This window comes from Paramisgurnus dabryanus, chromosome 10, assembly GCF_030506205.2.
Source record: "Paramisgurnus dabryanus chromosome 10, PD_genome_1.1, whole genome shotgun sequence".
NCBI classification, from domain to species: domain Eukaryota; kingdom Metazoa; phylum Chordata; class Actinopteri; order Cypriniformes; family Cobitidae; genus Paramisgurnus; species Paramisgurnus dabryanus.
Window position 1 is genome coordinate 9,462,460 of NC_133346.1, and position 15,665 is coordinate 9,478,124.

General features: G+C 39.4%; 1 protein-coding gene across 4 annotated transcripts in view; it reads left to right on the forward strand.

The window, feature by feature from the left end:
- The window catches only part of cux1a (cut-like homeobox 1a), a 123,802-nt gene that overhangs the window by 63,572 nt on the left and 44,565 nt on the right, over positions 1–15,665 (forward strand). For all 4 annotated transcript variants that reach the window (XM_065259867.2, XM_065259877.2, XM_065259871.2 and 1 more), the window contains exons 4-8: positions 2,469–2,547; positions 7,767–7,904; positions 9,168–9,339; positions 11,900–11,964; positions 12,076–12,142. In XM_065259867.2, coding sequence (XP_065115939.1) covers positions 2,469–2,547; positions 7,767–7,904; positions 9,168–9,339; positions 11,900–11,964; positions 12,076–12,142 — 521 coding nt within the window. The remainder of the gene's footprint in view (positions 1–2,468; positions 2,548–7,766; positions 7,905–9,167; positions 9,340–11,899; positions 11,965–12,075; positions 12,143–15,665) is intronic.

A 15,665-nucleotide genomic window follows, 5' to 3' on the forward strand; every position in this document is an offset into this window, starting at 1 on the left:
TGAGAGACACTTTTAGACTGAGTTCTAGATTTTGAAAACCTTTAGACTGTGAGTTCTAGATTTTTAGGGATACATTTCAGGCTCAAAGTTCTAGCTATTGAGAAACCCTGTTAAACTGTGAGTTGTAGATTTTAAAAGACACTTTTCAAGCTCGAATGTCTAGTTTTGAAAGACCCTTTTAGACTGTGAGTTCCAGATTTTTAAGGACACTTTTCAGGCTCTAAGTTCTAGATTTCGAGAACCTTTTAGACTGTGAGTTCTATATTTTTAAGGGCCATTTTCAGGCCTTAAGTTCTAGATTTTGAGAACCCTTTTAGACTGTGAGTTCTGTATTTTTAAGGGCCATTTTCAGGCTCTAAGTTCTAGATTTCGAGAACCTTTTAGACTGTGAGTTCTATATTTTTAAGGGCCCTTTTCAGGCTCTATAAGTTCTAGATTTTGAGAACCTTTAGACTGTGAGTTCTACATTTTTGAGAAAACTTTTCAGGCTCGACGTTCTAGATTTTGACATACTTTTTTTCAGGCACTGCGTTGTATGAATTTTAAAAACCTTTTCAGGCTCTTTGTTGTAGGATTTTGGGAAATACTTTCAGGCTCTGCATTCTAGGTAATTTAAAAAACCATCCAGGTTCTGCTTTGTAGGATTTTGAAAAACCCTTTCAGAATCAGCGTTCTAGTATTTTTTAGATACACTTTCAGGTTCTGCGTTCCAGTACTTTTAAGGAATCCTTTCAGAACCTTTTCAAACATTATAAGGACACTCCAGTTAAGCTTGGGGATAATTTTGTTTTGGTTTTTAGCAGCTCCTAAATTACTGTATACAGGCTGAACTGATTTGGGTCCATGTTTCCTGTCATTTTTGACCCAGTTTGTTACATTCGGCCCAGTTGGGCCAGACCGCATGCTGGTTCTGTCATCAGTACGCTGTCATCATCAGAGTTGCACTCAGGGGAAAGTGCTGCCATAGCATTTTTAATTTCTATATGTGGATCACAACACCCTGCTGAGGACAATCAGTGATGCCTCAATCCAAGACGTTTCTTCTGCTTTTGATTGTCAAATTAAGACACTGATAAATGTATGCACCCCTAACGCATCCTAGAACGTGTGATGTTACATTTGTATGTATCTGTATGTTACATTTGTATGTTTTTGGTCAAATCCTGACAGGAGGCAGTTGGATGATGTATGATAATCTGCCCAGAATGACCACATCTGTGTGTTTTCAGATTAAGAGAGATCAGTGTCTTCATTAGAGCCGCGTAGCTCGCTTTCCCCCACTTTCTCTAGCTTTCGTTTTCATTGTCGTATGTGATGACACTGGGTTTTCACCAGCCATGTTCCAGCTGTCATACAGTGACAACGCCAGTAAGGGTCAATGGGATAATCTGGCAAAATTAAAGCCTGGAATATCAAGTCTTGCTTCATAGTCCAGTGATTCTTAGTGATGTTAGGTTGTTAATAGCAATGTTTCATGTTCCTATAGATTTCCTGTTTGAAAAACTCAAAGAATTCGAATGCTGATTGGGTTTTTTGGTCATATCAGAAATGTCTTTCCCGAAATAGCCAATAGGTATTGGTTAAAACACACCCATTAAAGGGATAGTTCTCCTTCTCAAAGTTACACAATACACTTTTAAGCATTATTGGTGCTTGGAAATGTTCATTCTAGGAAGCATCATGTAAGAGGATTTTATGTAGAAAAGAGTAATGACTTCAGCTAGGTTTTCACAGACTGGTTCCCCTTTGTCCATTTTAGACGTGCACTATAGATAGCTTTGAAGCTAATAGACATGAGCAACCAAAATTGGTTGTATTGTTTTGCACATTTAAACAGATTGGTGGTTTGCTCGAATCGGTGGACCGCACTTTCAATGACTGTTACCACCATTGCGAAAATCATCTATCTTCAGGTAATGATGAAGGCTTCTCGTGCAGTGGGAGCCGTAACCCAGATACAGTATGTAATTTGCCCATACGTACGCGTTTGCAGCGCTCTATATTAAGGCCAAAGTTCTTCTCATTATCAGAGTCCCTCATTACCTGTTTCTGTCATCTCATGCTCATAGGGATTTGGATTTATACCTGATAATTACCTTCTATATAAAGCGAACCAGGAACGGCCCCAGCGTATACACCTGAAGCATGCCCCCAAAATGCCTCGACCCGGCGCTTAAGAAAATATCACAAACGTCCAAATATGACTGATTTGCTATGTTTAAATAATAAAGGTCATGAACAATTAAGCACTTTTATTTATGTCAAACAAGTGGGAAATGATGTAGATTTGTATACATTTAGTCATTTTTTGAAGTTTGAAAGATGAAAAAACTTCAGGGTCTTTTCCACACGGGCGTCTTTAATGGACTTTTCGATGCTTCTAATGTATGGAAATGTCAACCTGACGGACGCTAAACCGATTACCAGGCCTACAATTCAGTTATTGTGTTTTTTTCTCTTTCTTTCAGATTGACGCCTTGAGTAAAAGAAGTAAAGAATCGGAGGCTGCTTTCCTCAGCGTGTACAAGAGATTAATCGATGTCCCAGGTATGTCTCGGCTTGCTCTGCGCACAGACTCGCACACACACTGCTGTAGTGTTTCACTGAGGCGAGAATACTGTAAACACATCAGTCATATTTATGAGACCTGTGTCTCTAGTGTCTAAAACACACACACGCGCACGCGCTCACCGGCCCTTTTAATGACTTCTACGGCTTTAGAGACTCCCTTCGTTCCAAACCCACACGCAGCGAGACAGGAAAGAAACTCGTATTCCAATAAAACACGCATTCATTGCACCACGAACGCCTTTTAATCATCCGAATTGACTTTGTAAGTGTGAGATAATGGCCCCTGGATTCTCAGTTTTTATATGGTAATGCTCCAGTGTGCTGATCTATAATAAGTTAATGGTGCCGTATTGGTTCAAGTGACATCTAGAAACATCTTTAGCTCGCCCGCTCAATAAGACTCGGCTTTGGAGTGAACCAGGTGTGTGTTTCAGGGGTGCGGTCTCGCTGAGAATTATGGGTAATGTATCAAACACCCGTTAAGTAGATGTGCACCTATGGTGTGTGGTATGTGTGTCAAGAGAATCGAGGCTGTGCCTCGATTTGCATACTGTCTTTGTACTCAAAGTGTCTTTTATTGTGCACTTTTAAGTGTGTAGTAGGACAGAACTGAGACATAGATGCTTTGTTGCATTTACGTAAAAGGTTTGCATGTAACTTAGTATTTAAAAAAAATGCATTATTATAGGATTTAGATTCATTTTCACTTTCCTACAACTTAAAAATGGTCTATAAATATCACAAATGTTCTCTCTTTCATTGCGCAAGTGATTGTGGGTGGTATTCGCACAAAAACAAGCACAAATACACACTAGTACACAAATCAGGCACTTTTGGCATACTGTTTTTAACATATTACGATGTGAAAGCACTAATCGCACTAAACTTAGGACAGATAGTGTGCGAATTGGGACGCGGCCAACAGATCTAGCTGTGTAACCCCGCCCACATCAGCCGAGGGACAGGGAAGCAGACAGACAGTGCCGTCTAGGCCTGTTGGAGCAGGTTGGACCGTCTGCCTGCACAACTACTTAGTATATCCCTAAATTACCACAACGCTGCGGTCTGGAGATCCCGGGCCAACTAAATGGTGTTTTTGTGTGCATGTGTGTGTTTTTGGCGCAATGTGTGATCTCGTGTATTTGAGATTGCCTGTGTGTGTGTGTTTGTCTGCGCATGCATGCATCCATTTGCAGGATGTTCAAGTGGGAGGTCTAGTCTGGGAATGTCTACTTCTATCTGTGAAATCTGGAGCTTGTCCAGTCCTGTCTTCATGTCTGTAAATGTGATCACAGCTTGACAAATTATCTCTTGATAGTTACACTGGTACACTGTGTAGTCCTGTATGTGTGTGAGCGTCTGTGGCGTGCGTGTTATTAGGAATGTTCGGAAGTGCTTTTAGCACACTTATGCCAACATGTAGCGAGGCTGATAATAGAAATACATTCTTGTGATTCTAAACTCTGATTGGGGGAAAAATTCAAGGCCCTGGGAAGTTTTTGAAAATGTACATACATAGATACAGGTCATTGAAAGTGCTTGAATATATTTTATGCAAGAAGTTGTTTTTTAAAAAAACCTGTTTTGTGTAGGATAATATCATAAAATTCTAGACTTTTTAAGCACACGTGCTAAACTGTTTGTGTTAAATGCTTACATCTTCTGTATGCAAATGTTGATTCATACCAAAATGCTTTTTTGCATAGTTGTGTTTGACACATGAAAACGTCTCGGGTTACGTATGTAACTGTTGTTTCCTGAGAAGGGAACGAGACGCTGCGTCTCCCTTGCCATACTTCCTGCGCCCCGTAACACCGTTTTTGGCAATATTTCAGATAGCGATATACTTACTTGCTCCCGCGTCACCCTGTCTTTGTCGTTAAGCCTCACCAATGGTTGAATTTGATATACACATTCAGACACACTTACCTCTGGAGGCGTCCCCAAAGTGTCACCGCAGTGACGCAGCGCGAGTTCCCTCAAAAGAAAACTGTAACAATGTATCTTAAAAGGTAACACGATGTAACCTTGCTCTCACTTGAAATGTGTCCCCAAATTTAGTCCTTGAATTTGATGGTATTGGACCTGGAAAGTTCTTGAAAGGTCCTTGAATTTGAAGTTAACTAAGGTGTGGGAACCCTGTAATATACGCGCACCTAATTTTATTTTAAAGTGCTTTGTATATATAAACATAAAAACACATAACCAAGCAGAATTGTTTCAGACCGCTTTACGTGATGCATAGCAAACCAATTTATTGTGGTTAAACAACTTTATAACATGGGGCTGTTGAATGCTTTATCCTGATTGGTTGAGAAATATTCCACAAGTATGCATTATTTTTTGATTAACCACAGACATTGCTAAAACATTTCCCTTGTGGTTATTTTAAGACAATTGACAGGTTATGTGTCATTTATCCAAAAATGATCCAAGACCTATTTGACTTTAGGATACAAAAGTAAATTTTTTTATTTCTTGCTTGCATTAGCATAAATTGTATTGTGCTTTCGGTGTTGTATTTTACACAAATGACACACATGCTGATTAATGCGTCCGTGTCTGTGCATCAGATTTGAGTTGGTTGGTCATTTCGGTCACATGACCGATCGCATTCACGTTTGATTGACGCGCGGTCGCCCGTCCAGCTGAATTGCACTGGCAGTTGCCACAGCTACAAAAGGAACACACAATGACAGCATATCATTCAGACTTCCTCTTGCAATTTTTAGATATGACACACTCTCACGCAGCACACATGCACATCGCACATACACACCCTGTCAGCGTTTCCTGTACGTTCAGCTGTGAATACTCAGAGAGAGCGGCACGTGTGCCAACGCTATGCGATCTCGACGTAGAACAAAACGTTCATGCGAATCATTTTTGGTACTTTCCAAAAATATGAAGAAAAATAGGGCCTGAAACTCTGTAAGAAGTCTACTTTGGTCTGTGAAAGGAAGTGCTTAACCTTGAGAAACTGTTGAGTGTTAACCTCACGAGGTCAAACCAAATATTGAGCGGTTTTATTTTTCATTCTTTTATGCAGGGTTTGCAAATTTTGCAGCCGTTTTGAAAAAACATTGATTTTATTTTTTCTAGCAGCAAAAAACATTAGATAAAAATTCACTGTTAAACAGAAATGTAAACATTAGAAAAGAAAAATATGTAATAGAAAAATTATACCCATGGATGAAGAGGTAACATTGTTGTTGTCAGTAGGGGCTTGCTTAATGTTAAATAATGTTAATATAAACGTTGTAACCTTTTAAAAGTAATGAGGTGCCAAAGTGTACCTTCTTTAAAAAAATGTGTTTTATTTATCTGTTGCTTTTGTCACCATTCGCTGATTTCCTACTACTCTCTTACTCTCCCTCTCTTTCTCTCTCTCCCCTCTCATATTCTGCAGGGGCTAATAAAATAGTTTGATTACATAATTAACTTGGCTGTCTCATTAAGGAAAATCAACGGGAACAGGGCCATAATTAGTCATATAGCAATTAGCATGTGAAGGGGACAGACAGTGTCGAAAGTGTGTCTATGTCAGGATGTCTTAGGCCTTCTGTGTAAAGGTCTGGCCCCGGTCCCATGCCAGCACTGCATTTGAGTTAACCCCGCCTTTCATTTATTAAAGCAACAGATTAACACCATGCCAAATTCAAAGCAGAATCTTTTACAACCCGCTAACCTGAAATGCTCACAGCTGTAGATTTTCCCTCATGCCCATCATGAGCTTATTATGTGAATTGTTGTTGACATAACATTCAGGGTTCCCACGGGTCCTTGAAATCCTTGAAAGTTTGTGAATCTGGAGGGGAAAAATTCAGGGCCTGAGAAGTTTTTTTTAATATACATACATAGATACAGGTCATTAAAAGTGCTTGAATCTATTTTATGTTTTCTGGGAAAAAACCATATTATTCCCTGTGTAGTGTAGGATAATATCATAAAAATTCTAGACTTTTAAGCACATGTGCTAAACTGTTCACTTTAAATGCTTATATCTTCTGTATGCAAATGTTGATTCATACCAAAATTATTTTTTGCATAGTTGTGTTTGACACATGAAAACGTCTCTGGTTACGTATGTAACGGTTGTTCCCTGAGAAGGGAACGAGACACTGCGTCTCTTTTTTCATACTTGTAATGCCTAATGCAATATTTCAGATAGCGATATACTTTATGGTTCCCGCGTCACCCTGTCTTTGTCGTTAAGCCTCACCATTGGTTGAATTTGATATACACATTCAGACGCACTTACACCTGAATGCGTCCCCAAAGTGTCACCGCAGTGACGCAGCACGAGTTCCCTCGAAAGGGAATTTTGTAACAATGTATCTTAAAAGGTAACACGATGTAACCTTACTCTCACTTGAAATGTGTCCCAACATTTAGTCCTTGAATTTGAGGGTATTGGACCTGGAAAGTCCTTGAAAGGTCCTTGAATTTGAAGTTAACTAAGGTGTGGGAACCCTGAACATTGGTTGGATTGATTTTTAAATTCTGATTGGTTCATTTAGCTTAATTTGACATTGAAACGAATAGATAAAAGTACTGTGATGGTAATATTATCACTGTATGGTATGATAATACATTCATGTTGTATTATGTTGTTTTAAAGACAAGTTGATTTGAAAAAAATTTTATGTTTTGCTGTATTTTCTCTACTTGCATTACTTAAAAAATAATAAAAAATGTTTTATTAGTTAAAATTTAATAACCGTTTCTGCCTCTACAAAGCTTTTTTTCTGCTGACATTAACAAGACCGGATGGGAAGAGAAAAATATTATCTAATCATATTATAGTCTACTTTTCACAATGTGGTTGGGAAAATTTTGTGTGTTGATATTTGATCCACAGTGTTACTGTTGTATACTTTATGTACAAAACTACTGTGTGTCCAAGATTAACGTCAACACATCAGTTTTTGTAAAGTTATTGCTAGCGTGGTTTCGTTTATACGGTGCTGAGCGATACTGAGGTGCTGGGGCTTGGTTTGGATTTATTGGTGTGTTTTTGCTTGGTTTGTTATTCTTGTTAACATTTTTAGCTGCGGTTGGCAGTCCGCAAAAATGCAAAAACACTTTTAGGCATTTCTCACAGAGTCCGGCCCACACTGATCTTCATACAGGGATTGTGAATCAAACCTTTCACCCGATGTTCTGACCCGTATGTGTATGGGTTTTTTTTTAAGATCCTGTCTCGGCTCTGGATGCAGCGCAGCAGCTTCAGGTGACCGTCCGGAAGATGCATGACTTGGAGACAGAAAATCAGAGGCTTAAAGACACACTACAAGAGTACGAGCGGGAAATCGCAGAGGTTAAAAACCAAGGTAACAACCTGTGACTTTTTAACACTGCTTTAAATGACCGATTTATATCATCTTGTATTTTATATTTTCAAAGCAGTATATAAAGTACTTTCTGCCTAGTTACATTTCAAACAAATACCATACACTTCCTGTCAACCATTGCTTGGACAAACATGTAGCCCCACACCAAACTCATGCCATTGGTTGAGTCAGTGCTGCTGTTTTGAGCCACTCGCCAACCAAAGTTTTGGGTAAATCAGCCCAAAATTGTCTCTGCATTTTAAACTGGGATAAGAGAAAAAAATCATAATCTTTCATCAAAAGTTTAATAACTTTCTCAGCCCTCTTCAAATCCTGTTAGATAAAATCTAGGCCCTTCCTACATTACACCCTGCTAAATATTACATTTCACTCAGAAACATATTGCATTACACAAGTTAAATGCTTTGCTAAGGCTATTTCACATTTCCTTGAAAAATACTTGATTCATTCGTACCTGGGAAATGTAATGAGCTGTGCATATGTCACGTTGGCAGGACACCTAAGTGTGCCCACATAGACAAACCCTATTTTTGTCCAAATGAGCAGTAGTCATCTGACCTGATCTATTTATGTCCCACTGCCGTTTCAGCCAGACACATTTATAACACACAAAACGAGTCAATGTCACAGTCCGTGGAATTCCCCCAATCGATTCTCTTCAATAACAGCAATATTTTATCCGTCCCTCCCGAGCCTGTTACAGCGTTTTTTCAAGCACACGTGCAGGTGTGTTTTCATTCGAGGGGTCCGCCATGTAATCCTTCCACTTCGTACACGCTGTTTTTTTTCAGGTCGGCGATCCTGTAGTGTTTAAAGTCCAGTTTAGCATTTAAGGGTGTAAAGGGCTCTTGTGGGACCGTCGTTCATTGATTATGTGTCAGCTCTGAAGTGCTGGAGTTTAAATCAGCGCAGATGGCTGCGCTAGAGACGGGAAGAATAAAAAGCTCTATCAGGGACATTTATGTGTCTGTGTGTGTACAGGCATGTAAACATACACACATACATTTGTTTTTTGGCCATAATAGTGACTTTCCATAAATAGGTAATAATATAAATGACCCAGTCTATGAAAACCAAGGTATTTTTATATTTATTGTTTTGTACACATAAAAAACTACACAATGTTTGTTGATTGTTGAACATTCTGTGAAAATATAACCTTGATATATTTAATATTGACTGAGGTCTCTCTAACCTTGATATTAACTGAGGTCTCTCTCTCTTTCTCTTTTTCTCGTACAGAAGTCACTATTAAAGCACTTAAGGAGAAGCTGGAGCAGTATGAACGTTCTCTGCAGGCCAAGAACACAGAGGAACCTGCTGATGAGAAGCAGGAGCGAATAGAGGAAGATGATGAAGGAGAGAGAAACTGTAAAGGGGAAGACCTTCCTAACAACTATGCAGACAAGGAGAGGTTAGCCTTCCCTGTGCATATCCGTTCGATCCCTTTATACTGCCCACATCCCATAATGCATTAGTCATCATGATTAGGTTATGGATTTGTAGTCTGGGTTTCAAAACTAAGATAATTGCTCTTTAACTAAACAAAGTCTACACTAAATTCAAGACCGCTTGACCATCATACAGTATGCAGGTTTCTATATAAAATATAGAAATTTATATACATTTTTGAATTATTGAAATATTTAGGATCCTACAGCATGTATTGGTTTTATAGTGCCTTTCATAAAGGGTCATAAGGGTACATTTTTTGAAATTGAGATTTATACATTATATGAAAGCTGAATAAATAAGCTTTCTATACATGGATATCACCTGACGTCGCTCACTTGTCTTCCGCCATTTTGAGGACCTGAAGTGGTCGCAAAAGAACTACAAGCTATGCCTTCAATATGCTGTGAGCATCAAAATCGCTATTTTAACAACACTAAGAAGGCTCAACACAACATGATATTTTGCTCGAAGTATCGCCTGTGTCTCTACATGTGAACTCAAGCATTGAGAACATTGTTTGTGAACACAGAGTTAACTAAAAAGAAGGTTTTGAACAACTGACTTTGGATGATTTGGCGTCCGCTCCCCGCCATCTTCCCAGTCAAGATGTATCGATCTCCAATTGCGACGTAAGGAGGGAGGAGTGTAAAGATTGATATCTCCTAAAGCATAGTTCCATAAAAATGCCCGGATAATTCGTTGTTTTGTCGCAAGTGAAAAACAATATTGACCTTCTAGTTGAAAAAGGAGCCTCATATGAGATTCATTCATTCGCATTCGGAAATCGATTATTTATGTCTGGCAGAGATGACGAGCGGACATCATTACAGCCAAAGTCAGTTGTACAAAACCTTTCTTTTTAGTAAACTCCGTGTACACAAACAATGTTCTCAATGCTCGCGTTCATGTGTAGAGATCCAGGTGATACTTCGAGCAAAGTTTCATGTTGTGTCACGCCTTCTTATGTTGTAAAATAGTGGTAGTTCGGTAGCAGCGGACAGCGGCTGGAAGAACGCATCAGGGATCGAGTAGGCATCACACCCTAACCAAGATATATTTTTTTAAAGTAGCGTTTATTTTCATGACAGTCGAGATGCGACATGTTGTCTTTCGTAGCCCTTTACTGTATTCGTAAGAATCATAGACAGTAAAAGATAAGAAATCCGTAAATCGTAGCAAGGTAGCCAATGCTTGTAAATAACCTACTGGTACGCTGTAGGTCCTCAAGATGGCGGCATGACGTAAAAGGTCACATGACTGAAATCCATCTATTGATGTATGGTTTGATAGGACAATATCTGGAATCTGAGGGTGCAAATAAATCAAAATATTGAGAAAATCTTCTTTGAAAGTGTCCAAATGAAGTCATTAGCAATACATATTACGAATAATAAATATTTTTGATATTTGTACAGTAGAAAATTTACAATTTACAATATCTTCATGAAACATGATCTTTACTTAAAGGTATTGCAGAGGATTTTCTATTTCCGGATGGATCATTAACACTATTGGTCCTCCTAGTTGTCAATCAGGAGTGTTGTGCAATTGCATTTTTTAAAAACGTGGAGAAGGCGGTTCTTTTCAAAAATTCGAGAAAATCCTCCGCTATACCTTTAACATCATCATTTTGGCATAAAAAAATCAATAATTTTGACTCATACAATGTATTTTTGGCTATTGCTACGAATATACCCCTGCGACTTAACACAGGTTTTGTGGTCCAGGGTCACAAATAAACTGTAAGTTGTAGACTTTTTTTGGGCATCATATGAAGAGTTTGGTTCCAAAACGCGCTAAACGCCATTTTTTTTTTAAAATGAGTTACCGCCAAAATCAGTATTGTATCAAGCCTGACATCAACTGTAGCTATTTTGTTTTAGCTACTGCACATTGTATCAGGTCAGTATTAAAAAGTAAATTCTTAATTTTACGCAAAATCCAATATCCGCCGTGTTATTCTGTCATCTTTTCTCCCTTTTTCCCAAAACGCGTTAAACGCCGGTCCTCCTTTTCTGCAGAATGCAATAAATCCGCTCAACAAATCACAGCGCACCATTACACACATTGTAAACAACAATGGCGTTGCGTTGAATACACGGAATCCTAGTTTTCCTAATCTACTTTGTAGAGCTGCACGATTAATCGTTAAAAGATCGTGATCTCGATTCGACCCCCCCAAACGATCTTAATTTAGCATTTTGACGATTCAGGTAATTATATTTTTAAGGAGGAAAGACGCAGTTTTGTTGCAGAGCGGCCATATTTAAGTGTTGTATTCGTACTAATAGCAGTGCCCAATCTTGTTATATCCGATATCTTTGGTTACATTCCCCCATTGGATCTCACCTGTCAGAGTAGTTATATACTATCAGTGTATCTATTTTTTCCCATAATATCAATGTGCCAGCTATGTTGGGACAACACAGCCATCGTATCAACATGGCTATCGTGTCTGTACACCAATAAACGTTTGTTATGAAGTTAACCTGTGCTCTTCTCTGCTGTTTGAATCACAGTCAGCCACAGCAGATTCAGGACAGCAGGACGGACAACTTGGATCTAAAACTAAATTTACAAACAGGTTTGTGCAAATTTATAAACCAGGCCTCGCTCACATCCATATGTGTAATGACGGAGGTGTTTCTGAAATGACATACAGGAGATTGACACAGATCCTTCGTATCTTCCACAGCACTTGAAGCAACTCAGGCAGAACTCCACCAGCTGAAGACAAAATACGATGAAGAATCCACAGCAAAGTAAGTAATTCAGCAAGGATTAGCGTCTCAAATTCCCTCTTCTGCATTTCCTCAACTGTCTCCGTCTCAACTTTGCGCACAGAGCCTCGCACAATCGCGTGCCTGTGCAGACACAGACAGACGCGCGCTCACGCCCCTTTGATCCGCACCAAAACAGCTCATAATCCTTCTGCAGACAGGTTTGATTATGGGGGAAAACACGGCGTGGTGAAATCACACCTTCATTCATGGAAAATCTGATATTCAATAGGCTTCATTGCATGACCCGCCCATGCTGCTTTTATGGTTGCACAACGCAGAATAATGCTTGATACGGAACCTCGCAACCCCCATGGACCCTCCGAGTGAGCCATCGGTGGTATTCATATCATCGACTGACATTTTGCAGTGAGCAACGCATCTTAATGCACAATGATGCAAACGTGCACAAATGCGGCTTTTGTTCGTTCACATCTTGTACAGACGTGCGTGTCTGCTTCGATCTGGGTCACGCGTGTGTATTTGTCTGTCTGCATGTGTGCGTTCCTCACTCGACTCCCTGTCATGTGGTCGGGGTTAGGTGGCAATTTCCTTGTCTCGCTGTCACTGAGGAATGCATCCTGTTGCAAAGCGAGCTCGCTGCGGGCTGTTTCGACGCAGTCCTGTGTTGTGGGAGTGGCGTAATGTAATACCTGCAATTCAAACCCAAATCCTGCCAGGCCAGGACTCCCAATTTTTTTACATGTTTGAAGTGTAATAACCCATGTTTCTTTGGCACTTTGGACATGGGGTCGGACAGGAAGATCACAAGTTGTCCATTAAAGATCATAGAGATGTATATGGTAGTTTACAAATGCAAACAAGTACACACACACTCACATACAGAGAAAAACACATCTTGACATTGTGTAATGTTGGCCTTCTTCCCGTCCCGGGTTCTCCGGGGAATCGTTGCACTGAATGTGGCAGGTAAAATGTTTCCACTCCATTGGACGCCTTACCAATTCTTCAACTTGACACTCCAGGTTTCTTTCATTAGTGTTGGTTTGATCCAAAAGCTACTGTTAGAAATGTTATGCGTGTTATTTTTTGTCTAGGAAGTGGCAATCGCAATGCACACTGTACTTTTTTGCTGCCTTACATTTTTAAGTTGAATCAAATTGATTGTGCAAGTCATTTTAAATTGCTTTTCTGAATAATGACTAAGGATGAGTTGCTATAACTTATAAAAACAGGTTAAAAAGCCTTAACTTAGTAAGTTAAAGTGTAGGAAAAATTTTAAGTGTGAAGCCAATTCGATTAAAATTCCCTTTAAGGAAGTCGCACTACTAGGTGGCCATGTTTCCAATGCCCCAGGAAGTTTTTTCAATCATGCCAGATTACCGTCTTATCTACTTAAATGAAGAAAGACAGATATCTTTAAAATCACAATTAAAGAACATATTTCTGACATAACTGTATCATAACTTGCTTCTTAAGCGCTAAAAAGCATCTTTTTCGATGTTGTTTCAGCTACTGCACATATGTACAGGTTGGCAAGCGCCTCTGTACAGAGCCCCTTCCCCAAAGAATCGTCAGTCTTTGTCGATTGATGATTGGTTCTTTTAACTGGAAGGCAGGACTTTCGTCACCAGAGCGGTGAGCAACATGAGCAACGCTGGTCCAGAAGCACTTCCTGTTTTAGTTTTTTAACACTGAACAAAATATTAATATTAATTAAAGGCGGGGTGCACGTTTTTGAAAAACACTTCGGAAAAGGGGGTCGGGCCGAGTACCAAAACACACTTGTAGCCAATCAGCAGTAAGGGCGTGTCTACTAACCGACATCGTTGTCTGGGTTGCGTATGTGTGGGGCGGGTCTATTAAAGAAGGTCCATATACTTTTGGGGTAGGGGCGTGTTTGTTTAGGTGATTTCAAATGTCAACATTGGCTTTCAGAGATCATGCACCCCGCCTTTAATATTAGAAAAAAAATACAACCAGCAAAAAATTTAGAACTGAATAAAAATGTAAAATAAATGTGAACTAAAAAACTTAAAAACTACAGGAAGTGCAAAATAGTCTAAAGACGGTTTCAGCAGTAGCAACATAAACACGCGGTTTTCGTGGTCATCACGTAAATTTCGGTAAACTCTGCGAAGAATAAATAACAACAAAGTCCTTTTAAAGTAGTTTATTTATATAACAGGCAAAATAAACAACACGTAGATTACATAGGAACCCCAAACATTTGTTATTTTCGACGAGGTATTTGTTTAAGAGTTCAGTTTTACTAGTCAGACCGTTAAACAAACAGAAACCGGAATAAAGTTTGGATCAGACAGTTATCGCGTCACCGCACGTGCGCCCGATGAAACCGTCTATAGAGCGTTGCATTGTTGACCTTTTACGTTCCCTTACCAAAAGATCAGATTTGTAATGATCTTTTGCTTGATGTTCCTGTAGCTCAATAGATAAAGCATTACATAAGCAGCGCAAAGGTTGAGGGTTCGATTCACAGGGAACACATACAGTAATACAGCGCCAACGGCGAGAGCGCCAAAGTGGCCGGAAGTAATTTATTTTCAATGAGAGCCGGCGGCGAGCTTGTGCAACAAGCAGGACGATGTGAGTGTCAAGGATAGTTGAAATCAGGTCAACTTTATGGTAATGAGCTATGACACGGTTGGGCGGCAACCAATCGAAATGCGGAAACGTTCGGCAGCAACCAATCGGAAGGCGGAAAAGGATTACAGAGAATGCATTCAAGCGTTTTTTTTGTCACTCTCGCCTGTGGCGGTGTGAATGTACAGTAAGTTGCTTTGCATCACAGCATCTGTCAAATGCATAAAATGTACTTTTTTCATAAATATGTAAACATTTATTTATTATTAATTAAAGCAAAAGAATATAACAAACATTTTTATTAGTTCACGCTGTCAGACCACTGCTAAATATATGCACACTCACCGAATCACTGGGCACTTTATAAGGCTACACCTTTTTAACACAGAGCTGTACTTCAGAAAACAAGCACAAACGTTGATAATACGAGAGGTCGTCTTTGTCTTTCTGCTGACTTAATGAGGTTACGTGATCGTGTGTCTTTGGTGAAGGGGTAAAGGAATTCTCCACCCATCTGAGAGCTCTTTCCTGGCCTCGGGCTTTTATATGCTCCAATAGCTCAGTTCATCTGCAGTGGCAGTAGGTGGATCTCAATGGGATGGATGCTGAGATATTCGAGTATTAAATAGTTAGACAAACATAAAAACGTGTTACGCTCCACTGAGCTCTGATAATAAGCTAACAAGTAAGGAAGTGTTGTTCTGTCTTTGATGTAGGCCAATGTTTTTCTCACATCAGTCGGGTAGCAGAGCAATTATGAATGTGCAATCCATAAAATTGATTGATCTTCACCCTATACGGAGATGCTTGCTGTTGTGATCATTGACTAAAATACTGTGCGTTTTTTAAAATTGACATAAAATCAGTATTGATTGTTAATAAATGTATTCGGTACTACCCAATAAAAAATTATGAAAATTTATCATGGCTTTACTACAAA